Source organism: Abramis brama, assembly GCF_963993115.1.
Source record: "Abramis brama genome assembly, chromosome: 21".
Taxonomy (NCBI): domain Eukaryota; kingdom Metazoa; phylum Chordata; class Actinopteri; order Cypriniformes; family Leuciscidae; genus Abramis; species Abramis brama.
The window spans coordinates 17,680,088-17,703,532 of NC_139983.1; the positions used below are offsets into that span (position 1 = coordinate 17,680,088).

The 23,445-nt window shown below is 36.1% G+C and overlaps 2 protein-coding genes across 3 annotated transcripts in view; one reads left to right on the plus strand and one right to left on the minus strand.

Annotated features, from left to right (window-relative positions):
* eno4 (enolase 4) lies at positions 1–17,771 on the plus strand. 2 transcript variants are annotated; one of them, XM_084096377.1, is made up of 14 exons: positions 3,601–3,808; positions 4,044–4,172; positions 5,615–5,799; positions 5,912–6,060; positions 6,875–7,044; positions 7,496–7,624; positions 8,421–8,492; positions 9,409–9,567; positions 9,713–9,838; positions 9,952–10,144; positions 10,285–10,337; positions 10,770–10,887; positions 11,000–11,140; positions 17,643–17,771. In XM_084096377.1, exons 1-13 carry the CDS (start codon positions 3,635–3,637, stop codon positions 11,089–11,091), a joined length of 1,749 nt encoding a protein of 582 aa, XP_083952503.1. In that variant the 5' UTR covers positions 3,601–3,634; the 3' UTR covers positions 11,092–11,140; positions 17,643–17,771. The 2 variants fall into 2 exon arrangements, with proteins under 2 accessions (XP_083952504.1, XP_083952503.1); XM_084096378.1 differs by lacking the exons at positions 3,601–3,808; positions 17,643–17,771 and adding an exon at positions 1–254 and having other exon boundaries at positions 11,000–11,241.
* Positions 11,263–23,445, minus strand: part of shtn1 (shootin 1) — a 26,706-nt gene continuing 14,523 nt past the window's right edge. The window contains exons 6-17 of the mRNA XM_084096381.1: positions 23,247–23,344; positions 22,809–22,890; positions 21,756–21,850; positions 21,472–21,618; positions 20,650–20,803; positions 19,831–19,957; positions 19,460–19,545; positions 18,177–18,283; positions 17,900–17,950; positions 17,600–17,726; positions 17,361–17,507; positions 11,263–11,455 (exon numbers count right to left, since the gene is read on the minus strand). Of these exons, the coding sequence (XP_083952507.1) occupies positions 17,374–17,507; positions 17,600–17,726; positions 17,900–17,950; positions 18,177–18,283; positions 19,460–19,545; positions 19,831–19,957; positions 20,650–20,803; positions 21,472–21,618; positions 21,756–21,850; positions 22,809–22,890; positions 23,247–23,344 (1,208 nt within the window). The 3' untranslated portion in view covers positions 11,263–11,455; positions 17,361–17,373. The remainder of the gene's footprint in view (positions 11,456–17,360; positions 17,508–17,599; positions 17,727–17,899; positions 17,951–18,176; positions 18,284–19,459; positions 19,546–19,830; positions 19,958–20,649; positions 20,804–21,471; positions 21,619–21,755; positions 21,851–22,808; positions 22,891–23,246; positions 23,345–23,445) is intronic.

Consider the following 23,445-nt stretch of genomic DNA (forward strand, 5'->3'; position numbering starts at 1 on the left):
CACATGTCTTGACAATGTGGATGTTTCCAGGAGCCTGGACTTCTTTACAGGGCCCAGCGGTCGCCCCAAAACAGGCACAGCTCTGTTTAAACGGTGCTTTAGCCACAGCTTAGCAGGGCATTACGATTCCTCTGTGTTTGTGCTTTTTACGATTCTCTTATGCAGTATAGAGCTGGAGATATGGACTTGGTTTGTCTGTATCACCTTTCGGGTTGTCCTAAATGGAGTGTCTATGGATGTATCATCAACAGAATGTAAGTCAATAAACATTAATTAATTTAACAGTAGTGAATTTTAATTTATTTATAGCATAACGTTTTGCATTATTGTTGTTGTAGCCTAGTTAATTAAGAATTGTATTATAGATTATATAGGCTATTGCTTGATTTAGCCTGTAGGCTACATCTAATCAATCACTGCAACCTAAATTACATAAATATTATATTGATCTATAGGCCTAGTTGTATGGCAGTTAACCTGAATTTTGTGAAGCGTGTTCAACGCAAAATGCGCATGTTCTCGTAGGCGGGATAATATATGAAAGAAACTACATAATAGCTTTTGAGTGCATGCGTATATTGAACTTGAGAGTGCGCAGACGTGACCGGCTGGTGGCGACAGACATGCAGGCATGCTCACTTGAACTCCACTGTGACCGCGCAGTGGATACATTAATATGCTATCTGCTTAAATCATTTTTTTAGGTCAAGAAATAGATTTGAAAACATTTATGTGATTTTTTTTTTTTATATCTTAATGAATTTGAGTGGAATAATAGGCCTAGGCTAAATACAGAGGTGTTTTTCCTTCTTAACTTAGGACTGCATCCTCCTAACTAATTCCTCTGTGAATGTTTACTGTTTCACCCTGCAATGCTCTAGTCTGCGTAGTGATGCGCAGAAGAAAAAAAATGCAACATTGATACCTGATTCCTCTAAAATCATACTGCTTTTGCTCCATGCGGAAAACATTTTGTTGTGTCAGATATTATTTGTGTCCCCCCAATCTGCACTACCCAGCCAAGCGCAGGAAAAGCCAATGAAACGCGCTCTAGTCCGTGACGTCAGTGACGCTGGTGCCCTCTCGATGACTTCCTGTCCTGAAGCGACTAACCTCCGCGTGAACCTGAGCCCGGTCTCGAGCAGAAGCGCGTGCCACACAGGCATTTCATTTGGAAAACGGAAAAAGAGATTGTTTATATAGACTTCATATTGTTCCATGTTAATAATGCTCTCAATTCATTCTGATAATGCTATTATGTTAAGATGGCGTTAATTTCCACCGGCTAATCCCTTTTAATAATCAAACCCTACGAATATCTAGCCTAATCTAGCATGTCGTGAAAAAATAAAAACCATAAACTCACTTTCCCTCGTTAATCAAGGCACCGACCTTTACGTTACTGAACTAACAACAACGCAAGTTGATTTGTAGGCTATAGGCAGCTCATAGTTTTCGCCAACGAATTCTAACTTGGGTGAAAATATCCTAACCTGAAAAATGTAATGCAAATCTAATATAAATTAATTCTCACTTTAGCTCGTACAAATATAGGCCTATGATAAAAGTCTGGATAGAAAACTGTGCCGTTGACGCTGCTGTGCTCTAATTTCATACCTTTAGACGCATCCTGGATTTTGGGATAAAGTAATAGCTCACAACATTGCAGACTAAATGTTTTATTAATACGGCACAGGAACACAGAAAAAAAATGAATAAATTAATATTAAACAGTCAACAGGGAGAACAAAAATTTGATATATGTGGTGGCAAAATAAATATTTAATAAACCTCTCTTTAAACTCCTAAATCAAAACATTTCAATATACGTGTTTAGTTACTAATAATTCCCATAATTTATTGCTATACTGCTTGCAAAATTGTATAGGATATCGTTAAAAAGCTATATGCACTCACAGCTATAAATGTTATGTTTGAAGAAATTCATGCAAATGCAAGATTTAAAATGTAGATTCAGAAAAAGCCTATAAAATTAAATTATACTTTAAACTTTAAAATAATATCTTTGTAATAATTCATACTTTATATTGGACTTAGAATTACATGCTTTGTTCCATGAACGTCCTGGTGAATTTTAAAAAGGAACCAAAACAAATGTATTCACATTGCAGCCTTTTCTTCACTAGTGTGAAATATACCAGTGATAAGATAATATATTCGCATATAATATAAGATAATAACTTCGCATGTTATAGCTAGCATTAATTGCAAATTATTTTGTTTATTTATTTTTAAACCTTTAAATATTTGAAAACAAGACGCATTAAAAGTCCTGAAACTGAGGTTTAGGCTAAGTATAGCCTGTCTTTTCAGACATGTAAATATTTTATAACATTGTTTTGTTGACATTAATATATATTGGCATATGCTAAATGTAACATGAAATGGAAACAACTCTTGCACTTGGTAGAATAATTAATGTGGAGTGCAATAGATTAGATAGCCTACAATCAATAATTTTGTATAGTCTACGCTTACATTGATATAGCTTATCAGATGGGCTAAGCAGCAGCAACAAATCCACACTTTGAAGCATTTATAATAATAATAATAATATCTGACTATGTTATGACTTTCGCGGTGTTTTTTATTTTTTACCTTACCGCCTTTTTCGTTGTTTTTGTTTTATTTTGAACACGTAGAATAATCAAATTCAGTTTTTTTTCCATTACAGTAAACTATTTATAGACATAAAGGCTTTATAAAAACGTAACAGAAATGCCTGGTGAAACAAAGCGTTAAATTATCTATTATAGACATTTTACTCACGTGAAATTTAAAATGCCTTATAAAATTGGAGACCCTATACTGACACGACACCAGGGTATCTTTGATAACATTATAATATTTTCAACTAAACGGACGTTCTCTTGAACACTGAATAATCCTTATTGTATTGCAATTTTCATTGATATCACATGGGCCGCGCCCGCGAGTGTAAGATTAACGTCAATAAGTGTTAAATCCGCAGGTTCCGTAAAGCTCTTAACCAACAGCCTGACACTTAGAACCAAATCACAAATTAATGCGGCCAAATATTTTGATATGGTGAAGTTTATGGCTCATGTTTTTCTTAAATAGAATAGAAATAAAAAAATAATAATTTATATAAATAAATAAAATATAGGCTACATAGGCTATATGCCACTACAAAACTATTTTAGCCTAGGCCTTATTGTTAAGGCTACGAAGGATGGTGCCAGTTCTTCATCTCAACGTTTGCGAGTGCATGTAGTTTTTTTTTTCTTCTTAAATTAAGTTTGATAATGCATAAAATTACAATAAATGACAAAAAAATAATATTTATAATATTTATCATATTGTTAAGAGTTACTAGGCACCTAAAACACTGTGCATCAATGAACATAGCATTTTACGTCAAGAGGGATTGGAGGGTCCTGTAGATTTATGGAGGCCACAACAGCGTCAAAATGGATATTGAACTCGTTCCAATTAAATGCGTTTTGAAAGAGAAACGCTTTCTCAATTCTCGCGGTGTTACATCTGAGGTTGCCGAGCAACCACAGATCATCAACAAACCCTGCGAAGACGCGCACATGACAGTGAAAGACTGTAAACAAATGCAGAAATTCTGTCGTAAACCAAAACAACCATGTCATATAAAGGATTCGTGAGCCACAGCAGAGTATCAAAAGAGGACCAGGAGTTTTACGACTTGAAGAACAAAGCCGCAGAGTATTACAGGTCCAACGGGGTGCCGCGGAAGATAGAGAGCGTCTTGAACGAGATGTTTTGGCAGAAGCCGGATGATATCTATGGTTATCTGGTGGGACAAATCAACATACTTATGCTTTTGAGATATGACAATTGTAAACGTTTCGTCTTAGAATTATAGTGATGCCCGTTTTAGAATTACGGATGGCATTTTTGACATTACGTCTAGTCCATTTGACATGTTATTCTAACGTTACCAGAATGAAGTCAGTATTTATGTAGGTCAGATCCCCATCATTAACTTACACACCAACATAATGATGCGAAATCAATAACTGCTCTTTCAGGCAAACTATTTTTCCAGGCTCTCCTGTACTCCAGTGATTAGTAAAATCACCGGAAGGCAGGTGTTCGACGGAAGAGGATTGACAGCAGTTCAGACCAAAGTGCACTGCATCATCAGAAATGAGGAAAAGGTAGATTCTGAAATCATCCACATGTTTTTCCTGCATTTCAGAGCAGCTACCAATTTGTCACATGTATGGGGTTTAGCTGTATTACAGTAAGCAGGCCTAAAATAATTAAATTAACATCAGTCAGATGTTGATTTTGTAGGCAACAAAGATCTAAGTGTCTCTGTTTTGAAGGTTATGGGGAACCAGAAACTGGTCGTCCACCATGTAACCTTTGCACCATGCTGTACAGTTCACAGGAGAAATTTGTAGTGACACAGTGATGAATTTAGGTCACAGCGTGTCCACATACTCATGCACACAGACAAACACAGAACAATTAGAGTAGGAGAGCTTGTGCGTTTGTACAGTGACGCACGTGCCTCAGCAACCAACCACTATGTGTGACCATCAGATCACTCTCCGTCTCTCATTCTCCGTCTGTTTTGATCTCTCTCTGAAGCTCTGTTTGTGTTTGCGAGGTAAGCATTATGCCTTCTGGCACGGTGGCCATATTGCAGTTGAGAGCGCTGCTGTTTTGGTTCGGCACATTCAGAGCTCACGACGGTAATACAGCGGGACAGGGAACAGCCGACTGTAGGCATGAGCTGGGGGGAGGAGAGGAGAGGTGAAAGGAGGAGGGGAGGAGAACAGCACATAAGAGGGATAGAAAAGTTGGGAGAAAAGCTGTTAGAAAGAGAGGATTGCAAACACTGCCCAGGTTCAAATCAGTGTTTTGGCAGTATTGGAACGTGATGTCACACTTTTCAAAGGAACTTTCTGAATGCATTAGCATTAGCCAAACCCAAACACACTCATCTTCAGCTTCTACTGAAGCAATCGCTCATCTACAGCACTGTTTAGTATGAGTGTAGAGATAAAGAACAGGATAAATGAAGCATCCTCATTACATTTCTATTGTAAGAAATTGTTAAATCCACACATTTTGACATCAAAATCCAAAGATCTTGACATCAAGTAACAAACACCAGCACACATCAGATCAACAGTTCATGTGCAGATTATTATATTCAGATCTTGATCTTTTCCTGATCATGAACCTGTTTATTAATTCATTTTTTAGAAGAAACAGCAGAATATCTCTTAAAAGGCTGAAGCTGTGTGCGCGAATAAGTGCTGTAATTAACTTTTTTATTATATCTTTATATTATTATTATTATTGTTGTTATTTTTATTATTTCTCTAGAAATGATTTTTTAATCTATACAAGAGCACTTTTTCTAACCATATAAAAACACAGTCCACGACTCCATGTGCTTTCAGTGCAAGTAAAACACTATTTAAAATGGTTTTTGGTAACTAAGATAAAGCCAAAATAAAATATTAAATTAAATACTTCTGAATAATCAGACTAATTAAATAAGCCTAGAATTAAATTGAATAACCAGATTTTAAAAATACAGTGGCACATTTTGAATTTGAATGAGCTTTTGTGTAAATCATAGATGGTGTGCAGTGCGGTGATGGGGGACCCTTGTGATGGTATGGCAGAGTCAGGAGAGGCGGTTTCTAATAGCGACCAGCAACATCTGTCCAACACAACAGCTCTGAAGTGGATCAGAGAGCATCTCAGTCCAATGCTGCAAGGCTTCAACCCCACGGACCAAAACAGCGTAGACAAAATACTCAGGTGATCACACATTCAATAGAAAATACACGCGCAAATTTTGACACGAAGGTTGCTATGATAACCAGGCGTTAATACGCACATGCAAGACTGAGGTTGTGTGTATGTTCTGCAGAGATTTCTTCATGGCACGTTACTTGGAGCACAAGGACAGTCTTAACAGAGAGAAGGAGGAGGAGTCGAGTGATGAAACAGTGTCTGAGGCTCCGCCCCAGGCCACTCCCACACTGGCTCCTGCCAAAGACAAGAAAGGTGGTGATAAAGGTAAAGGAGCTTAATGTCTTGCCATTTCTACAGGGTTTTTAGTTGTGTTGCAAACTTGAGTTCTCACAATACATATTTCAGAATATTAGAGAGATCAGAGACAGCTTAAGTGAGGGAGCCAAAGGAGGACAGCAACCCATGTTAGTGTAGCAAGTCATGTCTGTGGGACAGGAGGTTAAACAAGACTCCAGCCAATCTCACAGCTGTTGTAAAAGCAGTCTGAAGGATTCCACACTTCTCTCTTTCACAGAAACCCTTCTGGGAGCTGCTTTTAGTTACTTTAGCAGCTTGTACTGAGTTGAGTAGCAATCTATGTGACGGTGACTCCATTTCACCCTTTCATTTAATCCAAACTATCTTAGAGAAATCACAGATATATTTAAATATGCCCTAAGAAACCTTTCCTACTGCAGAAAACATTTTACGCCTACAGAAATGAATAGTACTTTTGAAAAAATGATTTGAAATGATGGCCTTCAGTCATATCAGTGACCTAGAAAGAGCGGTTTTATTCTAAAAGGAGTGTGTCGTCTCTCGCGTTGACCGCTATGTCGACATCACACGATCAGTTGAATGCTTCTCACTTAATCTCAGTAAACCTGCTATTATTGGACATTTCTGCTAGAGGAATAAATGAATCAAGTGTCATAAATATGCCTGTTACGATGGCATCAGTAACTGAAACCTTTGCTGCTTCATCTCTCTTGTAAGATTCAGGTGATGTATGATAACTGTGCACTTTAAACTGCACATCTTTTAATCTGACCTCTCCGTCCCCTGCACTTTCTCTTGATGTGTTTGTCTTTGTTCCCAGGTAAAAAAGGAAACGGTACGGAGAAGCTCCTCCCTCCTGCAGAGCCCCCAGAGCCGAGGCTGCCAGGGGCCACGGCAGTTGCTGTTGTTTCTTTGGTGGTGGCTAAAACCGCGGCCGGACTTTTAGGAGCACCCCTATACCGACATATCACATCATTAAGAGTCCTGCAGGTACAATACCGTTCAAAAATTTGGGGTTGGTAAGATTTTATGATCATTTTTATGCTTTAAAAAAGCTGCATTTATTTAATCAAAAATACAGTACATTTTTTAATTATAACCAGTGTAGTGGCTGTTCATATTTTTGTGGAAACATTTTTGAATTCACTTAAAATATTTTTTGTAACAATATAAATAATATTACGTATAATCTTTCCTGTCACTTTTGCTCAATTTAATGTATCCACGCTGAATAAGAATATTAACGTTTAAAGTGCGTGTAAATACAAAACACACGATACATGTTTTAATCGTCAAGTGGACATCCGTGTACTTGAGAAGAACTGCATTGTGGGAGAAGGCTTGTGTTCTGATGGAATTATTATACAGAAATGTACTGAATACTATACTAATGTAAATCTCCTTTTTATCCTTTTGCTTCACTTCCTGTGAACTGCTTTAGGCTCAGAATGAGATGCACCTGCCTGTGCCAATGATTACAATCCTGAGCTGTGGAAAGAACTCTGAGGGTAAACTCAACCTTCTGGAGGAGGTCATCCTTATGCCCAGCTTGTCGCAAAGAGTCAGAGAAGTATGCATATGCTCAAAGATCCCACCTTTTCACATTAAAACAAACAAACAAACACTCTGAAGGCAATCCATGTTTTCACTGTTATATAGTAAGGGGCGCTTTTATGCATCTTCTGAAAGAGTACAGCATCTCCGGATCAAAACACAGGCGAAGAAGGAACAAAAACAAGTGATACAAGTGATTTGATCATCTTTGTGAATCCGATCCGGACGTAGTCTTTGACAAAAATCCAATTTTTCAAGTGTTGATGTAAAAGAATAAATGAAGCTAGAATAAAAAGTTTTTTGTTGTTGTTGTTTAAAAGCAGAGGTTCTGTTATTTGCTTTGATATATTCCATGTTCAGATATTCATATAACAAAATATTCTGGGGATATGAACGTTTTTTGCGAAAATGCTAAAAATGTATCTGGCTGGCAACAAAAAAAACGCTGGAGAGGAAAGAGTTAAAGGAACATAAAACATTATGGGAATGTTACTTTTGAATGTACTGAAACAAGTAATATTGAAAATTTTTACACAGACATCCAACTAAAAAAAGGCTCCACGAACAATGTATTATGAATGTGTCTTTGCTAACATTATTAAAGACCAGATGGCTTTGAACGAACATTCTGTTAACGTTACTGGAAGAACGTTTGTTCATAACTTTCATAAAGAGAACCTTGCCAGAACGTTAGCCAACTTTCTGAGAAAATTAAGTTTTTATGGCTCAGATGTGTCAATACTGTGCTGACTGCTCTCACTTCCAATATCCCTACTGTTTGTCTTTAGTGTATGTGTGTGTTGGCCTTGTAGGTCATCGGCATGGGTCTTGAGCTGCAGTGTGAAATGAGGAGAGTTTTGAATGGATCGGCATATAAAGCAGGGGTAAGGATGCTCTCATATGGTTTGACTCAATGACAAAAGGAACATAATGCTCTATGCTCCGGCTCACACAAAAGCATCAAGCAGCACACAAATTACGTGGGGATTTTTTTGATGCTTTGATGGGATAATTATCTGCACATCACCATCTGAATGAAATAAACAGGCCCAAATCATGTGCAGGGCTTATGAATGGCGATTGAACCACTTAACAGCATGTCACACAATAAATATATATTTATGTTTAGATGGGAGGCTATTACTGGTGCACTGTGAATAGCCTCAGTGAAAACCTTCATAACATTATGACATTCTGAAAGAAGTATTGTGGTTTCCTCAAAAATGTTAAGCAGCACAATTGTTTTCAGCATTGATAATAATAAGAAATGTTGAGCATCAAACATTGATAATAATAAGAAATGTTGAGCATCAAACATCAAACAAATGAGCATCAAATCAGAATATTTAGAATGATTTCTGAAGGATCATGTGACACTGAAAATTCAGCTTTGCCATCACAGGAATAAATTATATTTTAAAATATATTCAAATCAAAAACATTATTTTAAATCGTAATAATCTTTCACAATGTTACTGTGTTACCATATTTTTGAATCAAATAAATGCAGCTTTGGTGAGCATAAGAGACTACATTCAAAAACATTAAAAAAAATCTTATAATCTCACCGACCACAAACTTTTGAACTGTAGAGCACGTAAACAAATAATTCTGTGAATAACATGAATAATTTTAAGAACTTTTGTGCAGGTTAAGATAATGACCCCAAACTAGTATACAGTCTGAAACTTGTTAACCATTTAAGTTTTGCCATATGTTGCCAATATTTCATTATGAGACTTTTTATTTCTTTTCAACATCATATTCCTCTCTCACTCACCTGTTCTCTTACTGCCTCAGCCTATAGGTGTATCCGATGAGGGAGCGTTACAGGTGGGGTTTGAACATCCCGAACAGGCTCTTGATCTGGTCACAGAGGCGTGTGCTAACCTGGCATTGCCTCTGGGTTCAGACCTGCGCTTGGCCATAAACTGTGCAGCACACAGCCTCATGGACTATGTGAGTGATTGGAAGACAGAAAAGGGAAATTGTTAGGCTCATATTCACTTATGCAAGTACTAAATTAGATGCAACACCACGTTAAAAATTAAAGTCTTAACAACATACAGTAACCATTTTAAACGTTTCTCTTGCTGTCTTCTAGTCACGTGGGAAGTATGAGGTAATGTCAGGCTGTCACAAATCCCCAGATGAGTTGGTGGACATGTACGAGGGGCTGATTAATAAATATCCAGCTATCAAATCTCTCATTGATCCTTTCAGGAAAGAGGTGAGTTTAAAAAAAACATGCATTTAACCCCTTAAAGCAATAAAAGTGACTTTACCAAGTGCCATCTGGTAGACTGGGGAATGGTTGAACTGACGGCGTGTCTCTGAGTTTAGGATGTAGATCAGTGGGAGAGACTGGCCTCAGTGATTGGGCAAACTTGCTGCCTGATTGCAGATGCTGCATTCAATCTCTGTCCTCGCTGGAGTGATGCCAAACCCCTCCCACCTGGGGTCACTGGGGTCATTAATAGGCTTCACAATGATATGACCATCTCTGACCTTATACAAAGCATAGCAGAGCAGAAAGGTAAGCTCCAAACATAAGCAAACCATACACTAAGTGCCAACTGTCAAAAAAGTTGTTTTGACAATAATTTGTAAAAGTACAATGTCCAAGTCTAAATATATTGCCTGTAATAAGTACACGTCTTCCCTCTGTGGATTGAGATGCAGAGACGATGCTGGCTGCAGGCTGTGGTGATACATCAATTGTTGACTTGGTGGGTTGGTCATACTTCTTGATTTATTTCTTGCTAGGGAATTTATGTCTTTTAATAAATAATAATAATAATAGTGAAATCAGAATCATTTAGTTCCTGAATGTGTGCCTATGAATATCCAAGTCAAACAACTAATTAAGTCAATGAAATTACATTTTTATCATACATTTGAAACGAAACGTGTTAAACACAAACCAATAATTGTTCTAATTAAAAAGAAAAATGTATTATAAACTATTATCATAGCATATTTGCACAAAAAACTAAAAAGAGTTTTGCTGATTTGATTAGTGACCAATAATGCTGAGTCTTAAATATTTCTTCATTTGATTTGTTTGACATTTTTCAAAGTCCTAAAAATGTATCAGTTTAATTAGATTTTGAGTCCCAGGTTTTTAGTTTTGGGACCTCACCATATGTATGTGTTTAAAGGCCGTAGGGTCAGGCGTGTCCTTTCTCAAACTGGGCGGGTTGAGAGGAGGACAGCGAATGGACAAATACAATCGTCTGATGGCGATAGAAGAGGAACTGGAGCAGGAGGGGAACCTGGGTACGATTCTCTTTCACACATTCTCACACTCACATAATGGAAACCGCCATTAGTAGCATCTATATTCAGAAAACTAGTGTGTTTCAATGTATAGTACCTTTGTGTCTTGCAGGTGCTAGAGAAAAAAACCAGCCTCTGTCAGATCTTTCCGAAGCATTTAACTCTGGAAGCGGCTGTGACTCTGTGACCATCTCTACTAAATGATGTCTTGATGTTACTTCAGCTCCTGTCTGCCTAACATTATCACAGTAGGGTTTGTCCGACCTGACTGACTGCATGACATCAAAATTCAGATCAATTATAATTCACGTCAAAATATCTTTTTTGTGCTAATAGATGGTGTATACATTTTTGAAAAAAGAAAAAGAACATTATTAAATAAAAATAGTTTTTTTTTTAATGAAGCCCACACAATTTCTTTTAAAATATATTTTAATATTTGTCACAGTAAACATTTCCACATAAACCATATAATTATTGTGATCGATGTCAAATTTTGCCCACAAAATATTGTTTGTCAATATTTTCCTTCCTGAGGTATTTTCCATTCCTTGTGCTTCAGATTTACCTGCAAGATAAAAAATACTTTATTATTACAAAATGAATCCAAAATGAATTTGTTATATACTGGGACCTATTTAAAAAAATAATTAAAAAAAATAATTAAAAAACTATTAAACTAACTAATAAAAACTAATATTTTTAATACTAAAAATATATTTGCCCTGTGAAACATTACACATTATATTTAAATACAGAAATTCTGCCTTTAATTACATAATTTAAATATATAAATACTTTTAGTATTATTAATTTAAATTCTAAAATGCTACTTGGATTAAAAAAAACAACAAAAAAAAAAAAACAGACAATGAACTCCTTCCCCCATTTGTTCTCAGGTTTTTTGAGAAATCAAAGCTGTTCTTCAATTATGAAGAGGCATAAAACAACCCATCACTTCCTTCTCCACATCCTCTTCTCACTATATACAGACAACAGATACTGACACACACAGTGACTGAATGGGGCCAATTATCCAGCCTGTTCAAAAGGGCAGCAGTGTCCGCTTCATACAAGTGTTAGTGTGTGTTTATGTGTTTGTGTGAAAGAGTGTGAATGGACTGTTTTGTGTTAACAAGTGAGAGAAAACACAAACCCACAGCTGCGCTGCCAAACTACAGAAAACTCTCCAAGAATGTGATGCGTTCAGCTCCCGACCAACTCACAACATGTCCGTTATCTTGTTTACCTCTTAATTGATTTATATAAATCCTAAATGACTAACATTGCACCTTTAAAGGAGAGAAACGCCTATCTCAGAGAAAGTGCACCAAAGTTACATGATGCAGAACAGACAGCATTTTGACAGCAAGTGTACAATGGTTGACATCTGTGAAGAAGAAAAAAGCGATTTCCACACGGCAGGAGTGGAGGGGGTTTCTGGAGACTTACTCTGGCTCCCCACCAGGCAATCATTCTGTTTGGAAAATAAACAAAATGACTAACAAAACAGATGAAATTAAGTGTTTTGCACATACACACACACACAAGCTGGGCTATAAATTGAGGTTGTTTTGTGTTGCTTGACTAGGGTTTTGAGACAAGCGCAAGACGAGTGTTACAGAACACGATAAAAAAAGGAAACGTACAGTAAGACGGACAGAAACGGCTGCGGCGTGGCGTTTCATGATTATAAGCTTGTTGAGATTGACAGAATGTCTATAGTACATCGATTAAGAGAAACATGTAGGCCAGAAGAAGATGGAGAGACTACAATTGAATAAGCTATTTACTCGTTTACAACTTGCATCTTCAACAAATGGCGACATTTCAACAGATCAAAATACGCTAGCAAGACAGAAGAGCTAGTGAAAGTGTGAGTTGATTATCAGTCGTCTTTTGAGAGCTGCTGGGAATGCTTGTTGAAATTGATGAAAAACTTTCTCACTATAAAAAGATCCAGATGCTTTCCAGAATATTTATCATCCCAGTGATCTCATCTCTTCTGCGTCTAGTTTGAAGGTTGTGTATATATTTATGTATATTCACACACAGTAGTGGCATATAGAGTAGTATTATACAATTAGGATTATTGTACAATTAGTATAGTATTATATCCTACATGATATTAAACAATGATTAAACAATTAACATATGAGGAAAATATTTATATTTTTTTTAATATTTTAAATATGAAAGAAAAACAAAACAAAAAAAAGTTAGCATTGTTACCAAGTTTTATAAAGTATTTACTTTAAATGTGACTAACTGCATATTAATACAGTGTCACTGGACCAAATTTCTACTTAAAATGTCCCCCAAATATATATATATATATATTTTTTTTTTAAATGCACTAGAATTTGTTATTTCAGCCGATCATTTGATTGAACATTAACATGTATTGTTAGATATGAAGGCAACAAACCAACGAACGCCTCATTAATAAAGGTGTAACCAATGGAAAATAGCCTTTACATCATAGACTTTACAAAAGACTTTTAACCCTAAACATATCGGTTCTATCCATGCTATATACACAGCTAGTGTGCAAAACGGTCAAAATATGATTGTTTTTCATGAACAACAGTAGTTTAACCAACATTTAACATTGTTGTTTACCAAATTCACAAGTGGCATTACAAACAACCTCATGGCTTTCCTTAGACTTGAAGCTAAATCTGAAAGAAATTCCACAAAGCTCTTCTATTCACAATGGCAAAAAAAAAAAAAGTTTCTCAAACACAGCCTTGAATTGGGAGTGTACAGTGTGTGTTATCTGTTGCAGACTAGGGTCAGGTGAGGAACAGAGTAAAAGGGGAGAAAGAGAGAGTGAGTAGGGAATAAAGTTTCATCTTGTGTCCGGGAAGATTTAACCCCATGAAGAGCTCTAAGCCGCACTGGAAATTGTGCCTAAGTGTGTGAAAGCGTCACTGAGCCTTAGCACAGACACACACATCTCCTGTTTCACTGCACAACAACAACATCACAGCAGCTGCAGCTCACCGGAGGAAATGAAATCCTGTTGTGTAACGAGGCATGAAAAACGTCACACTATTGTATAAATCTGATCTAGTGTGCGTTTAGGACAGAATAAAATGCTTCTCTGCGGACTGGATGAGGAAAGATACAGCATTTCAAGGATCAAATTCACAGCGGAAAGATGTTTATCGAAAATGTCAATGAATGAACCAAGCAAACACTTAATCGCTGACCTCAAGTCAACAGCAAGTGATTCAAACCCATCCTGAATGAATTTCCAGCCTTGTAGACTATCAAAAAGACCTTATTCCCTTTAAATGGTTTTATTTATTTGCTTGGATTATTTTAACACATACACAACCATCAGTAAGATTTTTTTTTTTTAAAGAAATTAATACTTTTATGCAATAAATTGATCAAAACAAGACAGTTAAAGGATAACTGTCGCCAAAATGCAACCTAGGGTGTTTTTATTAATCTACCCGAGGTAAACATTCGTTTAAAAGCATAATTAGAATGGAAACGCCACTTTTAAGTTTGACTGTATTCTCGTTTTCGGTCAAACTGCCTTTTGAATGGGAGTGCTTGGGGCACTTCTATGATAGCATCAATAATCGCTATTTTTAAAACACTAAGAAGGCTCGACACAACATGAAACTTTGCTCGAAGTATCACCAGAGGCTCTACTCATGAACTCGAGCATTGAGAACATTGTTTGTGTACACAGAGTTTACTAAAAAGAAAGATTTTGAACAACTCACTGTAGCTGTGTCCGCCGGCATTTAGACAGTGAAAAATAGTGGATCTCCGAATGTGAATGAACTGACTCTGAATTTTAGTATTGCTTCTTATATGAGGATCCTTTTTCAAATACAAGGTCAATATTGATTTTCACTAACGACAAAACAACAAATTATCCGTGAATTTATATGGAAATAAGCTTTAAGAGCTTTCCATCTTTACTCTCCTCCCTGTTGCGTTGCATTCGACTAAAATATTTTTGATGCTATCATAGTAGTGCCCCAAGCACTCCCATTCCAAAGGCAATTTGACCGAAAACGAAAAAACAGTCAAACTTAAAAGTGGCGTTTCCATTCTAATTATGGTTTTAAACGAAAGTTTACCTCGGGTAGATTAACAAAAAGACCCAAGGTTGCATTTTGGCGACAGTTATCCTTTGAGACATTTAAAATGTTACAAAATTTTTTAATTTCAAATAAATGCTGTTCTTATTTATCAATGAAAAAAAGTATCATGGTGCCCACAAAAATGTTAAGCAGCACAACTGTTTTCAACTTTGATCAGCACCAAATCAGCATATTACAATGACTTCTGAAGGATCACAATATTACAGTTTTTACTGTATTTCTGCTCAAATAAATGCAGCCTTGGTGAGCATTAAAGACTTTTCAAAAACATTAAAATATGAACTGACCCCAAACTTTTGAACACAAATGTATATAATTATTTAGACATCTTAAGTTTTGAAGGGCATTAAAACGCTTTCATGTTTTTTTTTTTGTGCGTGTTTTTAAATTGCACTTCAGCCCTACTTGATGTGGGGAGGGGGGACTAGAAATGTGCAATCACTTAGAAATCAAAATTTGATGGCATGAACATTTTGAACTTCACACTGAAAAGAAATATCATGAACCTTTCAAAAATTGCTCCTTCTATTGATGATTTAAAAGAAGAGTCTATGTTGTTTTTGGCTCCAGAAAACGGGTTCATTTCTATCTAAACCAAAGTATTTTTCTATATAACACCACCATACGAAAGTCTGACCTCCTTAAATGAAGCATTTAGAGTGTCACAAAGACAGCCGCCTCTCACAATGTCTCTTCTGGGCTGCCATAAATGAAACCTCCTCAGGCCCGTGGCTATACACATGCTTTCAGAAAGCTTCAGCCACCCATTTAAACTAAACTGCTTTATATATTCTATTCAATAGTGCTTTATTGTCATGTTGGCATGTAAACAATTTGAAAAAGAATAACACATTTCATTACAGCTCAGTCAATAGATGTATAAATAGCATCAATTCACTGTCTGTTATTTAAAAAAATTGTCTCAGGAATAATAGTCGTGTGTGATTGATGAGCCGAAATTGTTTCTCTTCTCTTTTGTTGGCGAAAACACCAATTTCTGTGAGAGAAAGACCAATGCTGAATGAGAAAAAATATCCAGGTTCATGAAACAGTAAAAAGATATTTAAAGGGGGATAAGTTCACACCAGTGCCTTGTAATTACAGAGCGGGACACTGCAAGGTTAATACTAGTCTAGCCAAAGCCATTTGAAAACACACTAGGTTGGCACATGTTCAAGGCTAGTCACCAACACCCCTCTAGAAATGCTTCTCACACAGACAAAGCATGTGTCAATAACTTTGTTCAGTGAGGACGGTCCAGCCAAAGTACAAGACTGTGGGACCGAGGGGATTTCGTTTCACTACTATTAAAAAGTTCATCACAGCCAAGAAAATAAATCCACTAAACATTATACCACTAAAAGATTTGTGCAATGTTCTCAAGCTAATACAACTTCACTAATATGTTAGTTACAACTTCACTTTGTCTCAAACTGTGTTCAAATCTGCTAATTAACATTGTTGAGATTACTATAATAATATCTGAGATCTCTTGCGATTTTTTTTTTTTTCATTCAAGCAACCTCTTGTATAAGTGACGTATAATACTGTTCAAAAGTTTGGGGTTGGTAGGATTTTTAAAATGCTTTTGTAATAAGTCTCTTATGCTTACCAAAAATACATATATACACACATTTTATATATCTAAAAATAATTTCGATTTGCAATTTAATATATTTTTAAATATAATTTATTCCTGTGATGTCAAAGCTTAATTTTCAGCATTATTACTCCAGTCTTCAGTGTCACATGATCCTTCACAGAAATCATTCTAATATGCTTATTTTATTTTTCTCAAGGTTAAAAACAGTTGCGCTGCTTAATATTTTTTTGTGGAAACTGATACTTTGATAAAAGAACAACATTTATTTTTACAATACAAAAGTCTTTACTGTCACTTTTGATCAATTATTGATCAATTGATCAATGATCAAAAAAACAAAACTTACTGACCCCAAACATTTGAATGTTAGTGTTAATATGGTAAAATGTTAATATGCTGAATCATACAGTTTATAAAATACATTATTTTATGGATTTTGAAGATATGGAAATTGAATATAAAAACTCTTTAAACCAAACAAAAAAGAAAAATTAGCTGAACAATTGGGATTAAATAGTTTGACCCATCCAAAAAAAGCACACACATTTGCTTACTGCTGTCAAGTCACATTACAGCTGAACTTCTGAAAGTATTACATTTTAAAAATAGTATGTAACTCAAGACATTTCGATTTTGTAGTCACATGTGTTTGGTTAGTTTGGATGAATTGCGCTGCTGCAGGAAGACATATTTTGTTGGTGATGTATTGTATGGCTCTGCATAAAAGAGCAGATACTCACAACCTATGAGCTCCTATGAGGGCTTGAGAAGGTCAGTGCATATTGTGGTTGTTGTGTGTAGTGGTGTGTCCTGTTCCCTTGTGTCCTGCCCTGGTTCTGCCTGGGTTTGCTCAATCTGGGTCAGATCCAGAACACTACTGGGATTCGCTGGAGGGGAAGAGGTTGAAAAGTTAAATGGATGATCTGGCTCAAGGGACAGAGAAAATGTAGTGAAATATGTGTGTGTGTGTTTGACTGACAGTTATTATTTGCAGTCTTCAATGCTTCCCTCCGTCTGTGCAGGGCTTTCTCTAGCTCAGACTTCGGTGATGGCGATGGAGGGCGTGTCCCATGCGAGGAGGAGGGGCCAGGGCGCTTGGCGGAGGTCTTAACAGAAAGATTCCATTACCATGCTAACAGCTAGCTTTTAATTCCATTGTGTGTTACATTATTCGTTTTTTTATTAAAAACATACTTTCATATAAAAATATATACATTTTTAAGTGAATATAATAATATAATATTCGATTATAATTAAAAATAAATAAAGCAATCCTGACCAGGATTCCCTGAAGTTCCTGTATGGCAGAATTTGACGGTGACCGTTCTTTCTGCAGGGAAACCCATCAGAACAATTAGCATGTAACAAAGTAGAATTGGGAGTAACTTGATCAATTGATTGGCAATCATATAAGTAATTTAATTTATTTACAATGATTAACTGTATAGAACAGTAAGTTAAAAGCAGTTAAAGTGAGTTTGAGTTGAGTGAGAGTTTGTATGTCAAGTTGTTTTCAGGCTGTGAGTGTTTTGTATGAGTTTTTATGAAACATGTACCGGTCCAAGTCTGGCTTTGTTGGTTGTCTGGGAAACACGTCGGAGTTGAACTCCGTTTTTGATTCGCTGCATCATCTCATCCACAGCTTGCTGTTTGATGTCCTTCTCTGTCAGATTAAAACACAGATCCACACACACTCATTGCCTGAATGTTACTTCAGTTATAGAATATGCAGATGCACTTATGATAAACAGCATTTATGTAGATAAACGCACGTCTGCTGCTTTTCATCAGCAGTCAATTTAGGCACTGAATAATATCCGACATACCAACATAACTAAACAGAATTGCGAGGGTTTCTATTTGAGCTTGCATGCACAAACAATAAAAAACAAATCAAAAGAAAGTTGATCTATGATGTTTGTCTTTGTTTAGTGGCCTTGGAAACACTTTTAATCATTCTGTCATTAACTGGAACAAAAATGTGAATATTATCTGCTTACCAGTCTGATGTTTTTCTGACATGACAAAAATAAAAAAAAAATAAAAAAATTCCCTTTTCCAAAGACACTAAATTGCCAGTGCATTTCAGAGCTCAGTATAGTCCAATAAAAACCTTCTATTCATATGAGATCATAAAAATTGACTTTAACAAGACCAACTGAAAGATTCAACTGAAGTATATAACCTTTGGCCAGCACTTATACTAAAAGAATCTTAGTCAGTCCATTCAAAAAAATCACCATTCCTCATAAATACTCAAACCCAGTAAAAAGTAAATCAAGCACTAGTGAGATAAGGAAAGGCTAAAGTTCACCAGTGAAATTCTATAAACCTGAACACTGTGCCAATAATTGAAGAATTGTAAGATTTTTGTTAGCATAAATGGGTAATGACTTATCCAAACTCTATACAAACGTATTTGCCCTTCAGCAAAAAGCTGCATGTCTTCATTCTTCTTCCTTTCCATTTTTTTTTAGTACAAGGCTGAAAGAAATGGCTCAGGACAAACTTGAACTTGACCCAAGTCTTTTATTATTTCCCACTGCTGTGATGAGGAACAGAACTTTACTTAATGCGAAATAGTATATATTAATTAAATTCCATCTGATTGAATACACTGCAGCATCTCAATTAACACTGATCAAAAGGGTCAACATAAACACCCGAGATCTTTCAAGCGGCTTGATGGCGAACACACTTTTACGATTACGTTGCTTTTAACTGATCAATACATGCAATCTTTGCATAATTATTACATGCATCCTTCATACAGCAGAACATTTAACCTGAGTGTATTTATAGAATGGAAATGGAAATGTGTCAGAGCTTTGCTCTTTACCTGGGATTTTCTCAGAGGAGTCTTTATCCACTAATGCAATTTCAGTGCTCACATTTTTTTTCTTACGAAGTATAGACAGTAATGAGCTGAAATAGACAGAGACAAAAGCAAGAATTAAATACTGGCTGTTAAACAATGAAAAAAAGAGAAGAAAAAGAAAAAAGGACAAGCCCTTCAATATGTCCTGCCCAAACGTCCTGTTTCAACAAGAAAAATGTCATTGAACCTGATCCCAATGAGCAAAGTTTTCATTTTCATCCAGTTTTCATCAGATTTTTAAAACAGATTTTTTTGGATTTTGCCAAATGCAAACTCTCTGAAAAGAAGATGTATACACATTTCAATGGTTTTGGGCACAAACAGACACTCACCTGAGTGGGTTGCTTGAGGGGGCAGGGTGTGGAGGCGGAGGAGGTGGGGGCGGGGGAGGCGGAGGGGGTGCTGGGGCAGCTGCTGGTGGGTTGGAGATCTGCTGGAGCTTCTTTTTAAGCTCTTCCACTGCAAAACACACAGGGTTCTCAGAGATACAAACACCTGGTTGGTTTTGAGTGCTGTCTGAATTTATGCAAGTGTAGCATACACTACTGTTCAATTTTTTTTTAAGAAATTAAATTAATACTTAAGCAAGGATTCATTAAATTGAAAATTAATTAAATTTAAAATACATTAAAATAGAAAACAGCTATTTTAAGAGCTATTTTGTAATAATTTTTCACAATATTACTGTTTTTATTGTATTTTTGATCAAATAAATGCAGCCCTGGTGAGCATAAGAGGCTTCTTAAAAAACACACAACAACAACAACGTTTGAACAGTGGTGTATCTAAAACTGAAAATCAGAGAAATTGAATTTCAGGCACCTGTCCTCCAACACAACTTAACGACAGACGAGACCTGATGAAGCCCTATGTGTGGTTTTTGGAAATATGTGAACCTGTCAGAGTTGTACATCATTCTGAATTTAGAATGCTTTTTAAATTCCAGCTCAATTCAAGAAATTTTAACGGAGGTATCAAACAATATCCAGAATTGAATTTAAACTTGAGGAAGAGGAATTAAATTTGAATGAAATTTAAACGGCAATTTTCTGTCATTCCAACTTCCTGTGGCCAATGCAATTCCAATTGCAGATGAAGAATTCAGAACAGCTTTTAATTCTTAAACACTGAATTTATCACAACACTGGTACCTGTGAATCTGAGGTCTTTGGCTTCAGTTTCAGCTTTAGTGTGTTTGTGCTGCCATTCTTTTCTCTCCTCCTCCAGCAATTCTGTCTGTCTCCGTAATGCTGTCAGCTGCTTCTTTAATTCACTGCCGTGTATCTGTTCTTCAAGAGCTTTTACCTAGATTCCGCCGAAATAAACACAGCACAACAATCAAAGACAAAAACAAGGGTTGTTAGAATGGAATGTGATCATTGAACTGTAAAAAAAAAATTCACTTACAAAATGAAAAATCATCATGTGAAGATTATGTCATCAAATTAAATGTTGACCAGTCTCTCTCTGGGTCACACACACTTTTACGGTATAGAAAATAGCAGCTTGGACACTTGATATGCTAAAAATCTCCTTTTGAGTTTTGGATGTATATGAGAACGACATGGGTGGGACAGAATTATGACTTTTTTGGGGTAAACCATCCTTTTAAGGCAGTGCAACATAGTGACTAGTCATGTTCTTGTCATATTAAATATGTCATATATAAAATCTATAGTGGTGACAGATAAACGCTCTCAAAGTAAGTCAAGTTGACTCCAACCATTTCCCCTAATCCTTTAATCATACGATAATGATTGTTTAAATACAGAATGGTGATACATTTTTCTCCTTTTACACAAGCAAGTAATAAACTGCATGTGTGAGTTTTTGAGTGGCACTGGGAGGGGCTGGTGTGGTTGATGTGATTGGTTTGTCTGTTATTATTTTAATGACATTCAGTCTACACCCTCTAAGGACACTGTGACCTAAAGGACACTGTGGGGATTAGTGTGTGTGTGTATGTGTGTTACCTGCTGTTGATGCTCCAATCTCTGTGTCTCAACAGTGTGTGTCAGTGTGTTGATCTCTGCCAGAGCTTTCTGCAGAGCTTCTGCTGGAGACACGGTCTGGATCAACATCTGGCTTTGTCTTTTCAGCTTCTTCTGTTCTACTAGCATCTTCATACACCCACAGAGGGCACATAAACCACCACTTAATTAATATATTCCAGAAATACATAAATATTCAGAGTCCCTAGAATGTCTAATACATTTCGTTCAATTAATTATGAAATCAAATCAAATTGAGCTTTCACCTCATGTGCGAACTTCTCTGCTTCAGAACGCAGGTCCCTCTCAAGCTTTAGATCCTCCTGTAAGGCCTCAAACTCATCTAGAGCATACTTAGAAACTACACACATACACAGGTAAGCATTCAGATGGTTAAGAGTTTGGAGCCTTGATGACCGTGGCATACAATTCAAACACACAATCTTTGAAATGCTTATGGTGCCATATAAATTCATACTCGACTTCTGATGTAGTCAGAACAGGGCACTCACTAAATGGCACAGAATTTGAAAAGCATTCAGGGTGTAACCTTAGGTGACCCTTACCCAAAATTCTGCTGTCCTCTTTATAAGTAATTTATTTACACTACCATTCAAAAGTTTGGGGTCAGTAAGATTTTAGTCTCTTATGCTCACCAAGGCTGCATTTGTTTGATTAAAAATAAATATTCTGAAATATCATTATAATTTAACATAACTGCTTTTTATTTTAATATATTTATAAAATGTCATGTATCCTTCTGATGACAAAGCTGAATTTCAGCACCCATTACTTCAGTCTTCTCTTCAGTGTCACAGTTGCTGTTTAATACTTTTCAGGACTCAAGTTAAAAAACTGAATTTATTTAAAATAAAAATATTTTGTAACAACATAAATGTCTTTACTGTCCATTTGATTGATTTAATGCATCATTGCTGAATAAAAGTATTTCTTTAAAAAGAAAATTGACTCCAAACTTTTGAACGGTAGTGAACGACAACATACATTCAACATTGCTAAAGAAATAGTGAAGCACCAAGTGCCTTTCAATTTACCATTCTCTTCTATTATAGGCAACAAATGTGCAATGTTCTCAAATTCATCACAAAAATTGGGAAACTTGGGAATGGCTACATTCTTAATTGGAAGTAATTGCATAAAATACTGTAACACTTGTCATTTTAATAAAGGTTTTGAATGAATATGTACCAGAGTGTGAGTACAGAGGTTAGGATCAATGAATGTATGGATTGGAAAGCAGTAAAAAGAGAGAGTGGTTCATTTAAGAGGATATAGTAGAGAACAGGAGCGCAACTGACCTCTGTTGTATTTTCCCAAGAGCTTCTTTTGTTGGAATGTTTCAGCTATTAAAACAGTATTATCATGTTTCTCTTTCAGGAGCTTAGGAAGAAAGGGAGAGTGAGGGCTTCAATTATTTGGGTATTACTGGTTTATCTGAAACATTAAACAACACGACACAAAGACAACCCCCTCTTTTCTGTTTAATGGTTATTATTCTGAGTGAAAGCTACTTTGAAACATGGCAAGGGTTAACACTAAAGACATTAAGGAGGTGGATCAAAACAGTTCCGTTCTGTCATGATGAGAGGTTTTTACATCCATTAAAAAAAAGTGAATGATTTTAGAGTGTATATGCTAGGCCTTTTTAAAAATTATGTATAGAAGATCAACCTTAAAGATGAGTATTGGTTCATTAATTCAGTAAAACCCAAGATTAAATGCCTTTTTTCACATACCTCCTGTCTAGTTTGGCAGAGCTGCTCTCTTTTTGTCTCCAGATCGATCACCATCTTCTGCTTCTCAGCCAGGATCACCTCTAATTTATCTCTCAGCTCTACCTCGAATTAACAAGAAATGTGTTAATAAAAAACCTACAGTACAAAACAGCCTAAACTGAACAGTCTTGTAACCAAAAATCATGAATTGAGAACTGCA